This window comes from Anoplophora glabripennis, unplaced genomic scaffold, assembly GCF_000390285.2.
Source record: "Anoplophora glabripennis isolate ALB-LARVAE unplaced genomic scaffold, Agla_2.0 scaffold74, whole genome shotgun sequence".
NCBI classification, from domain to species: Eukaryota; Metazoa; Arthropoda; class Insecta; order Coleoptera; family Cerambycidae; genus Anoplophora; species Anoplophora glabripennis.
The window spans coordinates 1167912-1185550 of NW_019416212.1; the positions used below are offsets into that span (position 1 = coordinate 1167912).

The 17639-nt window shown below is 33.1% G+C and overlaps 1 protein-coding gene across 1 annotated transcript in view; it reads right to left on the bottom strand.

Annotated features, from left to right (window-relative positions):
• LOC108906142 (POU domain protein 2-like) overlaps nucleotides 1–17639 on the bottom strand; it is a 150340-nt gene that overhangs the window by 20580 nt on the left and 112121 nt on the right. The window contains exon 4 of the mRNA XM_018709325.1: nucleotides 7062–7121. Within this exon, the coding sequence (XP_018564841.1) occupies nucleotides 7062–7121 (60 nt within the window). The remainder of the gene's footprint in view (nucleotides 1–7061; nucleotides 7122–17639) is intronic.

The following is a 17639-nucleotide window of genomic DNA, read 5'->3' on the forward strand; positions in this document are numbered from 1 at the left end:
GAAGAAGAAGAATACCAATTGCGGACAAGCATTAAGTGCTTATTATTGAAATTGGCTTAACATGTTTTGATTTAAAAAGTTGTCTAGTAACGTTCAATAGCTACACATTTTTTATGCGTGTGAAAATGTCTACTATTGCTAAACCATAAAATATATCTGAACCAAGCGTTTAGTTTCTTTGAACTAGCGTCGCCTTGATTTCCGACGCACAACGTCGACGTCATTGTATTTCTGGACAGTTCAGTAGCTGGAATTTCGATGAATTCTTTAATTTGAGTAATGTGTTGACATTGCGCTGATTGTAGATGATTAATGACCACTGCTGATCACGACACTTTTGGTAGAACGTGGGAGCTCGTACTTGGAATCGCAGATCTAGCGTATCCAGTGTACTCCCAACATCCTCCTACTTCAAAGTCAGATGCACATTCTCTTACGATAATCTTCCTACCTCTGAGTACTTCATTATCATCAGAATAGATTTTCAAACGGAACATAATCCATTGCAGTCGAGCGTGCGGAATACACGACCTGATTTTCGTTGCATTTGTGCAAAATTGTGAATATTGAAAGTACCGGTGTCGTAAGGAAGGAAGGAACAAAGGAACGAAGGAACAATTTTGCTGTGAAAATCTGCTGATACTGGGGCTGTTCAAAATCTATCAGAGGCTTTTTCCTAATGCTCTCTATTGTTTTGGACAGCTCGTCGCTTCTGAAAAACAATTTAGATTTTGTACTGGTGTGCAATTGCTGCTCTATTCCGTGCAATACATACTCGAGTTGTTCTTGTTCCTGAGTAAAACAATCCTTTTGCTCATTAAAGTCAAAAGTTTAGTCTGGAGTTGCGAATCAAATCTTGCCGTCATAAACTCGAGGGCATTTCTAATCTCACGTACCCTCTCCTCCTTAGCTGATCTCACAGACTCCACGATTCTCATGACTTCCTTGGCAATGCTTGTCAACTCCATCTTTCTTCTAAGTTGTGACACCTCGTCTTTGACTTGCGTGATGTGGTGGTCGTACACCTCATCCAGGGGTGTATGTCCAGATTGAGTGCCGTCCAATAGAGCACACTGGTGGCTGGTGGTAATAGTTTAAATAACTAGATGGATTTCACAGGGTCTAACGACACAGTGTACGATAATTCAATAAACAAAGAAATCTAAATAAAAAATTTAGATAAATTTGGAACGGATACACTGAAGATGAATTTTTCGAGACAAAACGTCTGAATCTGATTCGGGCTGAGGCAATACGGTATTGGGGGTCATGAAGGATTGCAAAAAAATGTAATAAAATTTCTAGGGTCGTTTTTAAAAAAAATGAAGTTGCTGATGTTAGCCTTGATATTTTAGAGGGATAATGTTGGTCCCCTGATTACGCAACTTTGCCCCCATTTAAGCTACTTCGTACCTCTTACCGTTTCCGATATCCCTGTAGTAAGAAGCGAATTTGTAACAGCCTGTATACGTAGCATAATACACCATTTATTATAGAATCACACTATCTATTATGTTCGATGATTTAGATAATTTTGAATGGGTTCAAGAACCAAATACTAAAACTGGGCCAAGGAAGAAAGATTTCATCAGAAGTAAATTATTTTCAGGACAGTATTCTGATTACAACAAAATTACAACAAAGTCTTTTTATTTTCTGCAGGAAAGAAAAGTATCTCGCGTAAGATATTCGAAGTGTATTTCAAATGGGAACTAAAAATCTGTATTGAATAAAGCAGATCAGAACAGCTTTCTTGTAAAGCGTTACCGAGTATTTTATAGTGATCTCTGTTTTGTTATTCAAACTGAAATCCGACGGAAATCTGAATATTTTGTCATTTTGATACGTTTTATTCAGATCCAGGAGATAGCCAGGTACCATATAAAAGTCTAATGTACCGGGAGAATCACGAAAGTTAAATCGTGAATTATTAAAAGAAAACGCGAGTCCACGAGTTTCAGTTACGCTGTGGCAACGTGACCAGACTAGCACCGGAGCCCATTCTGAACCTGCTGCCCTACTACTAATGTCTCTTGTCTTTGTCAATCCTACTGAGAACTCTCTCCTGTATCTGCGCATCTCGCGGACAAGATTTTGGTCAAGCTGTATATATTTTAAATATTTCGTTATTCAGACAAGCGTTTTGGCAATTTCCGCCATCGTTACAAGAATTAGCATTAGACCGTTCAGCTTGCAACAGCCAATCATAATCGGAGAAGCGGATGATTCACGCTCGCACATTAAAAAATAATTGAAAAATGTTAACGGAGATCAGAGAGATGAAGGACAGCGTGCAGCTTTTCTGGCCGTCGTCCATCAATCATAGCTGAGCACGCAAAGCTGCTCGATCAAACGGCTTCGACGAGGGGGTGGGTTTACAGAAAGGGTGTAAAAGTGTAGTTAGCGGGACGAAACACGCTGTTAATCCGTGAAATATTCCATAATCGATCGGTCCATATGTGGGGCCCGGATTTATTACCAACACACCCCTTTCCAAAGCGAAATTAACATGTCCGGAAAAAGGGTGAATTAATACAGTGGAGATATAAATTATTTTTATTACATTATTGCCCCGGTTTTTATTGCTTTGATTTATTTTGTCGGTCATGGAGTTGTACGGGGTGAGACAATTGGGACCCCAAGAAAATGATTTGAAACAATGGTATAGTCTTTCCGATATCAATTGAAGAACCAACAGATTGACAGTATGTACCAGGTTCGGTCGCTGACGCAGCAACTCGGCATTGAAATATTTGAAAAACTTGTTCCCATATTTATTTAGCCATACCCATATACAGGTCTGGTCGAACTAAACGTGGAGGTGGTAGAAATGTATACGACCAGTTGAAGAATGCGAGCGCGGGCAAAGTAAAACAAACAGTTGCATTGGGCTACTGGGAAATAAATCTCAGCAGTTGGCAAGTGGTTGATAAATTGCCCAGCAGTGCAGTGCAGCAATACTGAATTTGGTGTGATACAGGTAATTTTAATTTATTAAAGGTATCTTCTATCAATCATTCATATTACAATTTGCGAAAGGGAGAAATAAGAGGTATATTTTGTTTACTAATATTATCACAACATGGCATTTTGGAGACCTTATGAAACGGAACAAAACAAAATTTACCACCAATATAATAAAATTGTTTGAGGACATAAATAATTAAAATATGTTGTTGGCCAAATGAACATATAATAGAAATTTTCTACACATTATATACAAATTTAGCAGAAAACTTTTTTAGGGACGCCTATGAAACTTATTAAATTATTGCCAGGCGTTTTTTGCAAGTTCAACTGACTTCGGAAAGACTATACAAGTTTTACAATTGGTACAATTTTAAACAGTAAATAAGAGCTCAAAGTTTTATAAAATTAGTTTTTAAATATTGAGGTTTGTATTTTACATTTGGTCTAAGGTTCAATTCTTAGTAAAGCGTGTTTTTTTTATCAATTGATTACCATGCGCATTCTGAGAATTTAGAAATATTTGATGAGACAAATTCGAGAGCAATGTGATCATAAATGATCTAATTTATCACTAAACAAATAACAAATAAAAACCATTTATCATAAACGATCGGAAATGAGATTCTAATTATTCTAGAAATAATATATCATGTGTTAATAATAAAATATACAGGGTGTTTACATCAGTATCTCCTAAAAGTTCTTAAATATAATTCTTCAGTTTCTTACTGACACTTCAGCATTTTTAACATTATTATTTACAGTAAATTGAAGCACTCGATTTCTTAAAAACTATAAAAATTACTGTTAATTAAAAATTTTGGTTTTGTAATGTTGCTAGAATGATCTATCGTATTGGAGTCACTCTGTATATTTGTTTAAAATAGATTATTTTTCTTTGTCGCAAAAAAATAAATTATATCTGTTTATCTTAATATGTATGTCACCGCTTATCTTTGAATTTGAAACTTTGTAAATATATAGTAATAAGAGGGCAATAAAATCGATTTTAAGGATACAATATCGAATTTCATTAACCTAAAAAAATATGAGTAAGTAATGATTAATTAGAAATAAGGAAACATGTTCAAGTGATTTCATATACGATACTTAAGATTTCTTTCTTTTTAATCAAATCCTTGTATTTCCCTGTAATTTTTCAGTAATACCATGAAATATGTAAAATGCATTATTGTTTCCATTTTAGATAGCACATTTCTATGCTGTATTAAAAAAGGCTTAGATTCTTATCGTTTATCAGTATAAACAGTTTTAGGCACCCCTCATGTCTGTATCACCATTTTGAACTACATTTAATCAATCCTTATTCTTGTCGTACGTAAATTTTTCCGTGAAAAAACTTTTCGTTTTAATAAACATTATACCCCTGCCTTATAAAATGGCGTTTATCTGCTTATTTCTTGCCGTACGGGGGCAGGGAACGCTTAAACACCCCGTACAAGTTTAAATAATGCGACTCTTAATGGAATTATCCGGACAAAAAATAATATCAATCACTCTAACCAACCGTTAAAATGCAAAGCGTATTTGAGAGTTTCGACGGGCAAAAACCCAGCACAATAAGAGACAATTATTTCGGGAAAAAAGTAGAAGATATATTATTATGTCCTTCGGTGTATTCGGAATTTCTCAGTTTTTATAGAATCGGAGCCCGCAGCAACCCGTACCGAATTTCAAGCAGGAGTATTCAGATGGGCCCCAGTGGCTTCCCTAGCAGCATTTAAATAGTGTGGATGAAGAATTTTGCGTCACAGAATATGTAAAATAGGGTTTGATTTTTAACTCTGCGATACGTGACTGGACTTCCGACAATCTTTTTCAACGGCGCGGAGGAATCGTTCGCCGAGACGTACAGGGTGGCCCGCGAAAAAAGACCGTACGTTCTTGTCGACGAAAAAAAATGATAGAGTAGAAAATAATTGACAAACCGAATATTATCATCCAAAGTAATAATTGTAAGATATTTATAATTATATTTTTATACGTCATCGTTTTCGCATATTTTAATATTTAACATTACATTTTTCTAATAATAATACTGTGGGAAACAACTATTCTGTGGACTACAGTCCCGTTCAGCATTGAACTATACCTAAAATTACTAGTAAACAAGATACCTATATAATATATGTAGTACACGTAAAATATAACATACTTTGCAGGTTATATCTCACCCACACTTAGTACATTTTTCGTCACAACGATAAACTAAACTAACATCTTAACTTTTGTGGAACTCCCGGTACATTAAACATTCATACGGCACCTGGCTATCCCTTGGATCTGAATAAAACGCATCAAAATCGACAAAATATTCAGATTTTCGTCGGATTTCAGTTTGAATAACAAAACAGAGATCACTATAAAATACTCGGCAACGCTTTACAAGAAAGCTGCTCTGATCTGCTTTATTCAATACAGATTTTTAGTTCCCATCTGAAATACGCTTCGAATATTTTACGCGAGATACTTTTCTTTCCTGCGGAGAATAAAAAGACTTTGTTGTAATTGTGTATAACTATCAAAATCAAAGTTTTATTTGTTTTACATGAAAATTAATCCGAAGACTTGCAATAAAATCTTTTTTCCTTGACCCAATTTTGGTATTTGGTTCTTGAAAGTATGATTCTATTATAGAAGGTGTATTATGCGTATATTGCTGGAAGAATGATAAAACTAAATAGCAGGTATACCCTAGGGACACTTTTTAGGTCCATTTATTTGTCTTTCATTTATTAACCTCTTTTAACTATTGTGTAGAAGTTATTTTTTCGAAGTATTTCTGCTTAATTAAGAACCGATCATTATGCATAATAATGAATTAAAACTGAGAACGAAATGTTTTTGATGGCCTTTAAAATAGGCATCAATAACCTTTTATTATTTGGTTTGCAAAATAAGGTGCTTGGAACCAAATCTGGACTATATGGTGGGTGATCCAGTTCAAAAAAGCGCTTTAGCATAGCAACGCAGTCAATTGTGGATAAAATCAACTAAATCCTAATTATTTCTTTGTAGTACAACCTGTAAATATTGGCCAATTAAATCTGCAATTTTTTCTTCAACCGTGGACACACTGTATATTTTGACAAATAATTTCGCCTTGAAATTATTCCAATAGACAGTCGTGCGTAAGCAGCTTCGTTTTTTCGACATAAGTCCATTAATTGCTTGACGTACTAAGCATCTGGTGCGTTTAGAAATTAATAATTGTTAGATTCACTTGTTTCGCGGGTCCCCTGGATGAACCGCCATGTTATATAATTCAACAAGCGGCGACACGTGTCCCTCAACCCTCGGCACGTGATCGCTTTCTTTATTAAAAAGGGTTAAACGCTACTTAGGGTTTTTTATAAGTCTAACGCTTCCTATGGGGACATCTAATGCGACAAATGTATCCTTCCTCTTCCAACAGAGACGCCGGCTTTCGGGTTGAGGAACAATTGAAAGGGAAGGCCTACTTGATGGAGTTAACTGGGGAAGGGGGGCGCTCGCGACCTTGACTGTTTGAGGTAGTTAAAAATCTCCATAAAATAAGATGCATTAACGAAATGGGCCGGTAGTGAAAATTACGAAATTATACGCCGTTGGAAGGTGCCACCAAGGCACTTTGGGCGACTCACTCCAGCTAGCTTTCAATTTTTTTGTTTTAGGAGAGAGACAAAGAGTGGATTCTCACGCTTTATAAGCTCGGTTTTTGTAGCAAAAGAAAATAATGATGCGCCTAAGTGGATCTTAACGAAAAATTTAGTCAAAGAGTATTAAAATAATATAAGCGGGGCGTATTTTAAACTTTGACTAAAAAATTTGCTGAATTTGAATTAAATAATGATAATAACATTGAAGCTACCGACACGCAAAATATAAAAATGAGTTGTAAATCTTGTTAAATTATTTTTTTAAATGTTCCAGATTTTATTAGTATACATACACTCTGTATACTTTAATGAAAATGAGCTTTCTTCATTAATTCTTTGATAATTGGTAATTTTCTTTTCTTTTTCAAAGTGCTGTAGGTAATAAAATAATAGCTTCAGCTTTACGTGGGAAAACTAATACACAGAACTTACCGTCTTGTGATGGAGGGGTGGAAGGTGTTTTCTCTAGCCTGGTGAGGGGTCGAGGTTCCGCTGGAAACAAAAGAACAGTTAGATATACAGGGTGTTGTACTCTCCCCTCGACCGATACATCGAACGCTTCGTTTCCCCACTTTGGGGAAAGCTCCATAAATAAGGAATGACTCCGCATCGGACTTGATATTTGCATGTTTATATCCATATATGTATATTTTATAAAATATCGCGTGCCGGCCAAATATGAATATATACGCGGCATGAATATTTGAGGGATCATCAAGAAATGCATTCATTCGATACCGCAGATTATTCAAAAATTCAAGACCCAATTACTATGCACGTGTCTGGCCTTTTCAGATATGATTTTAATAATAATGGTATCGTTACCGAAGGGGTGATTATTTCCATCGAACACATGGAGATCGCTACGAGGCGGGGGTATTGGAAACGCAAAAAAAATAATAGAAACTAAAGGCATTGAGAATTTGAGAATGTCAAACAAGTGGAATATCTCTGAGTTGAACTTTAGATTTAGAGGTCATTTGAGTCTTAAGGTTAGGATGCGCAAAGAAATGGAATCAGAGCCCGTATGGGTTTCTGTCTACTAGGTTGCTACCTGCATTTCCATCTCATTCTATAGCATTCTCTTTTTATTTTGCCTATTTCATGGTTCATGTAAAATTTGTCCAGTTATTTAAGGTGTTGGGAAATTACTACTAAATTATTCATGATCTGATTCTAATTGCAAAAATGTTCAAATTAACCTTAAAGATAATACACTGCTCAAAATAATTAGAGGAACAAAATCTCAATAACTTTTTTATTTGTAGTACTATATAAATCTAATAATGCATATCTTAAAGACTAACATTTTGTTCGAATAAATTTACGAAAATAAAACAAATTTACATAACCATTCTTGAGACAATAGTACCAATTAAAAAAACTACAAGAAATAAAGTGAAACATACAATCAAAATTTCAATTTAGAAATATGCTGTACCTTGGAATAGTAAACAATGTTGACAGTTCAGCATTAATTGTAAAAAATGAGACATCTAAGTGAAGTTGATGTCGTTCGTATTGTTGCTAGTATAGAGTATGGCACCAGTATTCGACAGGTTGCAAGAGATTTTAACGTAAGCTCTTCTGTCATACATCGCGTGTGGAATCGTTACTTAGAAACCGGAGGATATAAAAGACGCATTGGACAAGGTCCTAAGAGGAAAACAAATCGAATTCAGGACAGGTTTTTAGTCCTATCCTCCTTGCGTTCTCGTACATCCACAGCAAAAGACCTTCAAAGTAGGCTCAGAACGACTCATGGGTTGGAAATTTCCGATCAGACAGTTAGGAATAGACTGAGAGAAGCAGACTTGAAACCAAGAAGACCCGTGCAAAAACCTATTTTAACTCCGTATCACATAATGTCTCGTTTACATTTTGCACGTGAGCATGTGGCATGGCAACTTTGATATTGGAGACCAGTACTCTTCACAGATGAGTCACGATTTCGTTTAAGTCGTTGTGATGGTCGAGTACGTGTATACCGACGTCCACATGAACGTTATTCACCTCAGACTCTCCAAGAGTTAACAAATGCCCTAATCGAAGAATAGGAGAATATACCACAAGAAGACATTCGTAGGCTCATCCGAAGCTTACCACGGAGGTGTCAAGCAGTAATTCCTGCTAATGAAAGACATACACGATGTTAGTGAACCAAATCTCACCAGGACCTTTATATTATACAGACAGAATCACAGACTCTTCACTTTATTTCTTGTAGTTTTTTTGAATTGGCGCTGTTGTTTCAAGAGTGATTATGTAAATTTGTTTTATTTTCGTAAATTTATTCGAACAAAATGTTCGTCTTTAATATATGCATTATTAGATTTATATAGTATTACAAATAAAAAAGTTATTGAGATTTAAATAAGTGTTCCTCTAATTATTTTGAGCAGTGTATTTCCTTGTTCCAAATTTGGCAGAGATTTATTTTTACATAATAACGTACGTATCTAAAAAAATAATAATAATTAAGAATAACTGCAAAATATTAAATGTTCCAAAAAGGACGAATTTCATCACAGGAAATTTTTTCTGAGATTTTATAATCAAATTATTTGAAACCACTAAATGAATAAAACAGTTTCAGTTTGCTGCGGTGCTATGGAACTTAATTTAATCATAATCAAAATTACAGAAATTTCTTCAAAAAACAATTTTAAAAAATGGATATATTTTTTAATGCAATTTGAACTATTTTTTCATTATCATACTGTATAGCAAACAGCAAGGCTATCGCTTAAAATGGACACACATTCGTAGATACATTTTTGATGGCACCTACATGAGCCCGCCATAAGTGAAATTTACTGTGTCCGGCCAAGTAAAGCCGTAGACCAGGATATATGCAAAAGCCTGGCGTTAGGGGCGAAAAATAATAGCATAGGGTCAGCTCTCCCGCGGGAGTCGTAAGGAGTAAACTATCCAAGACGACTTCAGATGGACATTTCGGCCGCAAAAGCTCTCCTTATGTCTCCACATTTATAAATAAAAGACGGAGGTGGCTATTGATTCCATTACACCGCATGATTTTGTGGCGGGCTTCGTGAGACGTGACGTGGCGAGAACTAACAAAAGACAATACGAAATAATACTGAAGATTAAAATAACATAAGAACTGAAACTGAAAAATATTTATTTCATCATCTAATTGTCGAAAGGTAGTATTTTTAACATAACAATATTCAATTTGTTTTAGGTACCATATTTTATTAAATCAAATATGCGGTTTATTAACTAATACTAAATTTAATACCTACTAAACATAACAGTCTGGACATTAAACTAATTCTAGAATATAAAAATATTAATTTCATCGCCTAACTACTGTCTGAAGGACGGTATTTTAACCACAAAAATATTCGGTTTGTTATAGTTACTATGTTTTGCTATATCAAAAATACCGTTTATTAACGAAAATAATATACTCAGCAAACGTATATTTCATAGATACTTTTTGTTTCTTTACAAATAAAACTCGGAGAAATCTATTGATTCTATTGAACGCATGAGTTTGTTTGTGGTTGGCTTTATGAGACGTCAGACAGTCAGAACTAATAAAAGTTTTAAAGAAATGTTACAATTTGGATATTAAAGTAGGTATTTTATATACTCAACAATATACAATTTGTTGTGATTACTATATTATGTTGAAACAGATCTGCGTTTTAAGAACGGTAACAAATTACTGTGCAAAAGCATATTTCTTAAGTGCTACTAAATTTAATAAATATAGAACTATACAATTATTTGGATATTAAAATCTTATGATTGAAAAATATTGTCTCATATTAGTGATTGAAAAGAAATGTTTTATATTCATCAATATTTTTTTTATTATACTTGCTATATATCTGAAGCATGAAGCAAAAATACGTCTTATAAACGGTAACAAAATGTTGAATATTTAGTTTGTTATGGTTACTATATTGTGTGGTAACAAATGTACGTTTTATTTACAGTCACAAAACACTCAACAAAAATATATTTTGTCCTTACTTGATTTAGTAGGTTTTTGTTGTAAAATGGATTAACTTTACTATTATATTCGCAAACAAATCTGTAGTACCTTTATTTTTATCATATAAGGTCTCTTTATTTCCACAAATCACAATTGAAGCTATTCATTCCATTACAGCAAAATTTCTTGACAGGTTTCGTGAGATATGACACAGTAAGAATTAGTAAAAGGTGCAAAATGTACAATACCGACATTAAAAGGTATTTACAAGTAAGAAATATTTATTATGTCACCCGATTACTGAATCAAAGACGATATTTTATCCCCAACAATATTCGTTTCGTTGTAGTTACTACATTTTATTAAAACAAATATACGGTTTATTAACATTAACAAAAACCTCAACAAAACATATTTCGTATGTATTAGATTTGGTAATTTTTTTTGTTACAAAATTAATATAGTAATTTATGCAAACAAATGAAAACGACTCTTATTTACCAAACATGACAATGTGAACTTTGATGTAGTATGCTGGTGTTGCAAAATTCATCAAGGAAAAATATACTGTTTATAAATAAAACACAGAGGAAGCTTTTCATTTTCCAGAGATATGACACTTTAATAACTAACAAAAGACGCAAACACAAAATAATACAATTTGGATGTTAAAATTAAATTTAGATTTTGAAAAGTATTATTAATTTTATCATGTCATTATTGATTGGAAGGTGGTATTTTGCACTAAAAAATATTCAGTTTGTCGTGATTACTATATTATGTTAAAACAAATGTACATTTTATTTAGGGTAACAAAATTCTCTCTAAATTTAATATAAACTATACATTGGACATTAAAATCTTGATTGATTGAAAAATGTTGTTGCATATTAGTGATAAGGAATTATTTTATATTCAATCGTATTTTTTTGTATTTGCTATACTTTGAGAGAGAAAAAATATGTTTTATTAACGGTAACATATATTTTCATTTGTACTCTTTCAGTGTTCAAGGTAATAAGAAAATATTTTCTAAAAATTCGATAGCAGCCTTAAAAGTGTTCCTACGTTTTAGGTTAATCCTAATTTCTCCAGTATTTTAAAGTGAACAAAAATGATATACTTGTGTCTACAAACTTGAAGATAATGGATACTATACTATGTAGTACGTTACTTATTTATTTTTTAAGCAGTTTCCTCAGCCTTCTCAATCTAATTGTCTTCAAATCAGGGGTATTAATAACAGCCATATTGTAACCGATCGAGCAGATTGAAAATCTATAAATCTCCGCGGCTAACGAAATAATTGCTGCTATTTAACAGAAATACGAAAATGAAGTTTCAATCTATGTCCCGGTATTAATTACATTTCTGTTGCTGATGGCGGTACAGTAGTCGGTAGAAAAAAGCGCACAATATATCGCAGGGCCAATTATCAAGCATTATTGCTTTTTTCTGGGTCGTTAATTTTTTGTGGCTTTAACAAAATTAATAAATTTTCTTAATAACCGCGATTAATCGGAAGCCATTATATTCGGGTCTCGATTGGACGTCATTAGGGCTGTCGTCAGTGCAGTGTGACACGTACAGGCGTTATTTATAAGAAGGCGTGGAGTGGGGGAGGGGGTTATACAAAAATCACCCCAAATATCCCCTTAACGCGATCTAGTTGGCTGTTTTATTCAACTAAAGTACCAAATTTTTAATTAACTGTTAACGTACAAAAAAATGTTCAAGTAGCAGTTAATTTCAAATTATACATTCAAAAATGTCCTGTACACTATTGGTTGTTTTAAATGATCGCTCTTTAAGTCGACACACAGATGTATTGAGTGTTGTAGATCATTAATTTTTATCATTTAAATTTAGTGAAATTGTCGTACAGTTTATTTGCAAATCCATTAAATATCTTAAGCCTATTATAGAGAAATATATTTTATGAGTTAATTTTTGGGCAAAGATATAGGTTAAAATTAAATTCAGCACAATGAATTTAGCCTCTATGGTATAATTTGGAATAATTTCAGTTAATATTAATTAGAAATGTGTCTAATAATTTTAAAAATTTTATATTGATTTTGTAGTGTTTAATTTTTAAACGACTTAAGAAATTAACAAGATTGCAATGTTTTTTGAAAAATTAGTCAAAATGCGAGGTAATTAATTAGGAAAAAAATGTTTCTTGGTTTAAAAAAGCCATTAAAAAATACAACATTTTAAAATAACTTGAGAACTACTTAACAACTAATAATTGAAAGCTTTTAAAAAATATTTTCTATTATGTAAAATATAATTTTACAAGAAAATTACTAATCACGTTGCTGCTAATCAAAGTTGAAATTTTAAATATTAAAAAAAAGGCTAAAAGTTGTCAGAAAAATGCAAAATATAGAAAATAATTTACTTAAGTCAATTCTGTAGTCACAAAAATAAAAAACGTTTTTTTCTATTTTGTCGTAAAACGAGGCACAAATGTTATGTTTTGTATTTTTTGGTACTAATAATAAAGTAACAAAGCAAAGTATACAATCCGCAAAATGACCCGGAAATCTAGAAACGCAAAGATTATGCAAATTAAAGCAAAGAAACTAATCCTTCTACAAGCAAAAACAAACAAGTACTTACTCGGGTAGGCTGCATTAAAATGCGGAACATTGGAATCAAAGTTGATAAAGTTGAAATAATTCCTATGCGGCATATTAGTGATAGTAGATAGTAGAGATGGCATATTGAAGATATTATTAAAACTGAATATTTAAAAGTACGATATTTACTATATGTATTGACGATAGGGAGATAATTAAGCTTTCTTTAAATTGATAAGGCTGCTATGCAAACATTACAGGTATATTGAACGGTATTTTTTATTTATATTATAAGCAATAACCCGTGGAGTATTAGAAGATACACTAGGGCGCTAACTATCGCTATTGGTACGAATATTGCTATCAATTTTAAGATGTTCATCGCGAAAATTCGCAACTAACCCTAAAATTTTCGAAACTAGAGGAATTCTACGCGACGCATAACCCAAGGAATGGATCTTAGCTCAGGCATCCTGCGTCAAGGACCGCGTGAAGTTGACTGACAGGATGGCCAGCGGTCAGGCTCGACTTTAATGCATGCACCCTCACACCCACACCACCCCCATACAGACGTATGTGAGGCACTCATATGTTTAAGATCGTTCTTTGCTTCTGCTATTATTGATGAGTGTAATTCGGGGAGGAAATCGAAAGTTTCCACCGGGCGTTCTCTAGAAACAGCACTGGAAGTTCGAGGGGCAGATACAGGGTGTCTCAGATTAGGGGAGAAGTTCTAGAATCATACTTATTTGTCAGGGGATGGCAGAATCAGGAAATGTAGCAGTAAAACTGTAGGACAGTACGAAGTCGACGTAGAAAAGATAAGAAATGAAATAGTGATAGTGGAAGAGAAACCAAGCCACCACTAAGAGAAGAAGGATAAATCAATACTACCTACCTTTATGCAACATCTTTTTTCTTGGCTTGCATTTTTTTGAGTCCACAAAAAAATTTCCTAAAGCTTTGACCTGTACTAAATAGCCAAAAAAATAAGGGGACAGAATATCATTTTAATATCCCTGTACATTAGAAGTTTATAAAAGTAGCGGGAAAAAAACAATTGGAATGCGTTTACAAAGACATTACTTTCCCTATACAGGGTGTTCCTAAATAAGTGTCGCAACGGAAAACTGCAAATTCCTCTTGAAAAAATAAACAATTTTTCCTCTTCCATTTTTCTCTCCGGGCTTTCGTTTTCGAGATACAGGGTGTCAAAACTTTAATATTTTTTTAGTTTTTCGCCAATATCTTAGGAATCGTTTTGTACATACATTACCACTATTAATAGCTACTTTTTTGCACCCTTCTCGAATTTATTGGACGTGCCAGTGGTGGAGATTTTAAGGTACCTTAAGGGTTTTTCCCCCCCTAAATTTTACGCCACTGGAAAAATTGACTTTTGACAGTAAATTCTAAAGCGCCAATGAATTTTACACAATAAGAGTTCTCTTGGTTCATTGCTCTAAAGTCAACCGTTTTCAAGAAAAATGACTTTTTATGAACAAAAGCAAACATTTTTGCTAACGTTCCATGTCAATACTATCGAAAAGTTGACCGATAGAGGTGAAGCCGCAGCGGCAGAAAGAAACATGATTAGAAGATGTAATGCGTGCATTCAAGCCAACGGACGTAATTTTGAACAGTTTCTGTAAATTTTACTCGCCAAATTGATAAAAAAAAGTTAAAATCCTATCTGTTGTTAAATTTCGTTAAAATTGTTAATTATTACTACCTATTTTTTGAATTACAAAAGATTTTCGAAACGTTAGCAAAATGTTTGCTTTTGTTCATAAAAAGTCATTTTTCTTGAAAACGGTTGACTTTAGAGCAATGAACCAAGAGAACTCTTATTGTGTAAAATTCATTGGCGCTTTAGAATTTGCTGTCAAAAGTCAATTTTTCCAGTGGCGTAAAATTTAGGGGGGGAAAAACCCTTACGATACCTTAAAATCTCCACCACTGGCACGTCCAATGAATTCGAGAAGGGTGCGAAAAAGTAGCTATTAATAGTGGTAATGTGTGTACAAAAGCTCAGTCCTGTAGTTCAAACGATTCCTAAGATATTGGCGAAAAACTAAAAAAAAATTAAAGTTTTGACACCCTGTATCTCGAAAACGAAAGCCCGGAGAGAAAAATGGAAGAGGAAAAAATGTTTCTTTTTTCAAGAGGAATTTACAGTTTTCCGTTGCGACACTTATTTAGGAACACCCTGTATAAGTAATACATAATACAGTCTTCTGAATATTAAAGGCACAAAATTCCTTCTTAAGAAAGTATTAAATTGCTGCAGAAAAATGCAAGTCCTATTGAAGCAATTAGATAGTCTGTAGCAACTTAAAAAAAATCTAAATAAATTTAGTGAATAAAAGGAATTTGCAAGATTTCCAATTACGTGAAATACAGTTTTCAATTATATCAACAGCCAAAAAAAATATATAACACGGATTATGAGCACAGTAAAAGTAGAAATAAATAATAATTCTATAGACTGCTTATATTTTTAATAACAACATAAAAGTGTAATTATTTACGTTTAATAAATAAAGTGGTTTTATAGTTAATACTTGATAAAATCGCTGAACTTTAATCATAAATTATAAATTCGTTATGTTAATCCTATTAATATTTAAAACCGTTTTAAAGAGTAATAAGAACGGAATATATTTTTTAAGAATATACATTTTATTACTAGCTCTAGCGTTTTTACTTTATCTTACAGGTTTTAAACTAATTCAAATAAATATTTAAAAAATTCCTAAAAATCCCATCAAATGAAGTCACACAATTTTCTTCGATACCAAAAATATTGATATGCAAAATATATCAAACTTCGAATAAATTGATCGGATGGGAAGCTTCATCAATTATTGCACAATGATGCGGATTACTAAAGTGTGAAATAGTTGATGCTTTGCCAACATTAATAAAAATAGCATCCATTGAAAACTTTGACTACTTTAGACATGCGCCTGTGATCTCGGTCATTTTCGTTTTTGAAATGCGTATTTATCGACCGCCGGAGATAAATGAACACTGCCCCTTTTTGTTTCATAGTATTATGGAAATACTTATACATAACATAAACACACCATAGAAATGAGACAACCCCCAAATCCAAAGCCAACGGCTGTGCGGAAGGGAGCTACACTACTTGGTTAAACGCGGACAAACACCCATTATCCATCGACATTGCCAGTGCCGACACCAGGGATCGAACCCGGACCAGAATAGGAAGCCTGACCGAGAAATGCTTGCCACCGCACTCTCAACCGACTACGCTACATATATTCTTATAATTTAAACAGTGCAGTTATAAGAAGGCAACAGTTGTGTCACTTTTTGTTTGACAAAATTACATAAAAGAGAACAGGGCCTACAGCCAACCCTGTACCACATTGCAGTCGCCTTAACATTTCCGATCCCTAATCATCAGTTAAGAATCTTGTAGATGAGGTTAGTTGTATACCTAGATTTATGGTAGCGAAGAACATTATTTCATCTAATTTGAAAAGATTTTTAGAAAAACATTGTGAATTTATTTGAATTAGAATATCTTTAAAATAAAATAATTGAAATTGTGAAAAATGTAGTTCCGTGTATTTTTAAAGCATTTTCAGGTATTTTTTTTATATAATATTGGCGTCATTGTATCAATAAGAATAAAAATTGTGTCTATTTAAATAGTATTAATACATACATATTTCCAAATAGATAACAGGTGTTTATAAGCAAATAAATTTGTTCTGAATTGATAATATTATTTATATTTCATCACGATCATGCCTATAACTAATAATGAAGGACGTGGTATAACTTACAAGGTGGACCATCTTCACAATATTAAGTAGGTTACCTATTTAAGCAATCAAAAGTGTAATGAAAAAATATTTCACAAACACTTTTTTCCAATTATAGAGATATATTAGATGGTCGAAAATTGAAGACTCAAACAGTAGACGAAATGTAAAAAATTCTGGTGCGGAGGAAGGGATGGCATATTAGTGTTTTGTAGCCCGTGTTAAGATTTATCAGTTTTTTTTTTCTATAACAAAAAACATTTTACCTCGGAATAACTTTAAATGATATACTCCAGGTTAGAGGCTGCTAACAAAAATTTTGTTTAAAAATGCAAGTTTTTATCGCTGTTTCCCATGAAAATGAGTTTTTATCTTGCTAAAACAATTTAACGGCATCGTAGAAAGTAAATGTTTACTTGATTTTTTTAAAAGTTCCGTCTTTTCAGTTGTGCAACGATAAAACGAATTGGAATAAATATATTTACGATAATTCTGAAAAACAATGTCGGAGGAAATTCCCAAATTAGCAATCGATACAGAACTAGATATACAGATAAATCAATGAATACACCATTTCTTGAAATTATTTTTAGCAGAACAATATTATCATTTCTGATGGAGTATGGATAAAAAATTAAACGTATTTTTAGCAATACATTCA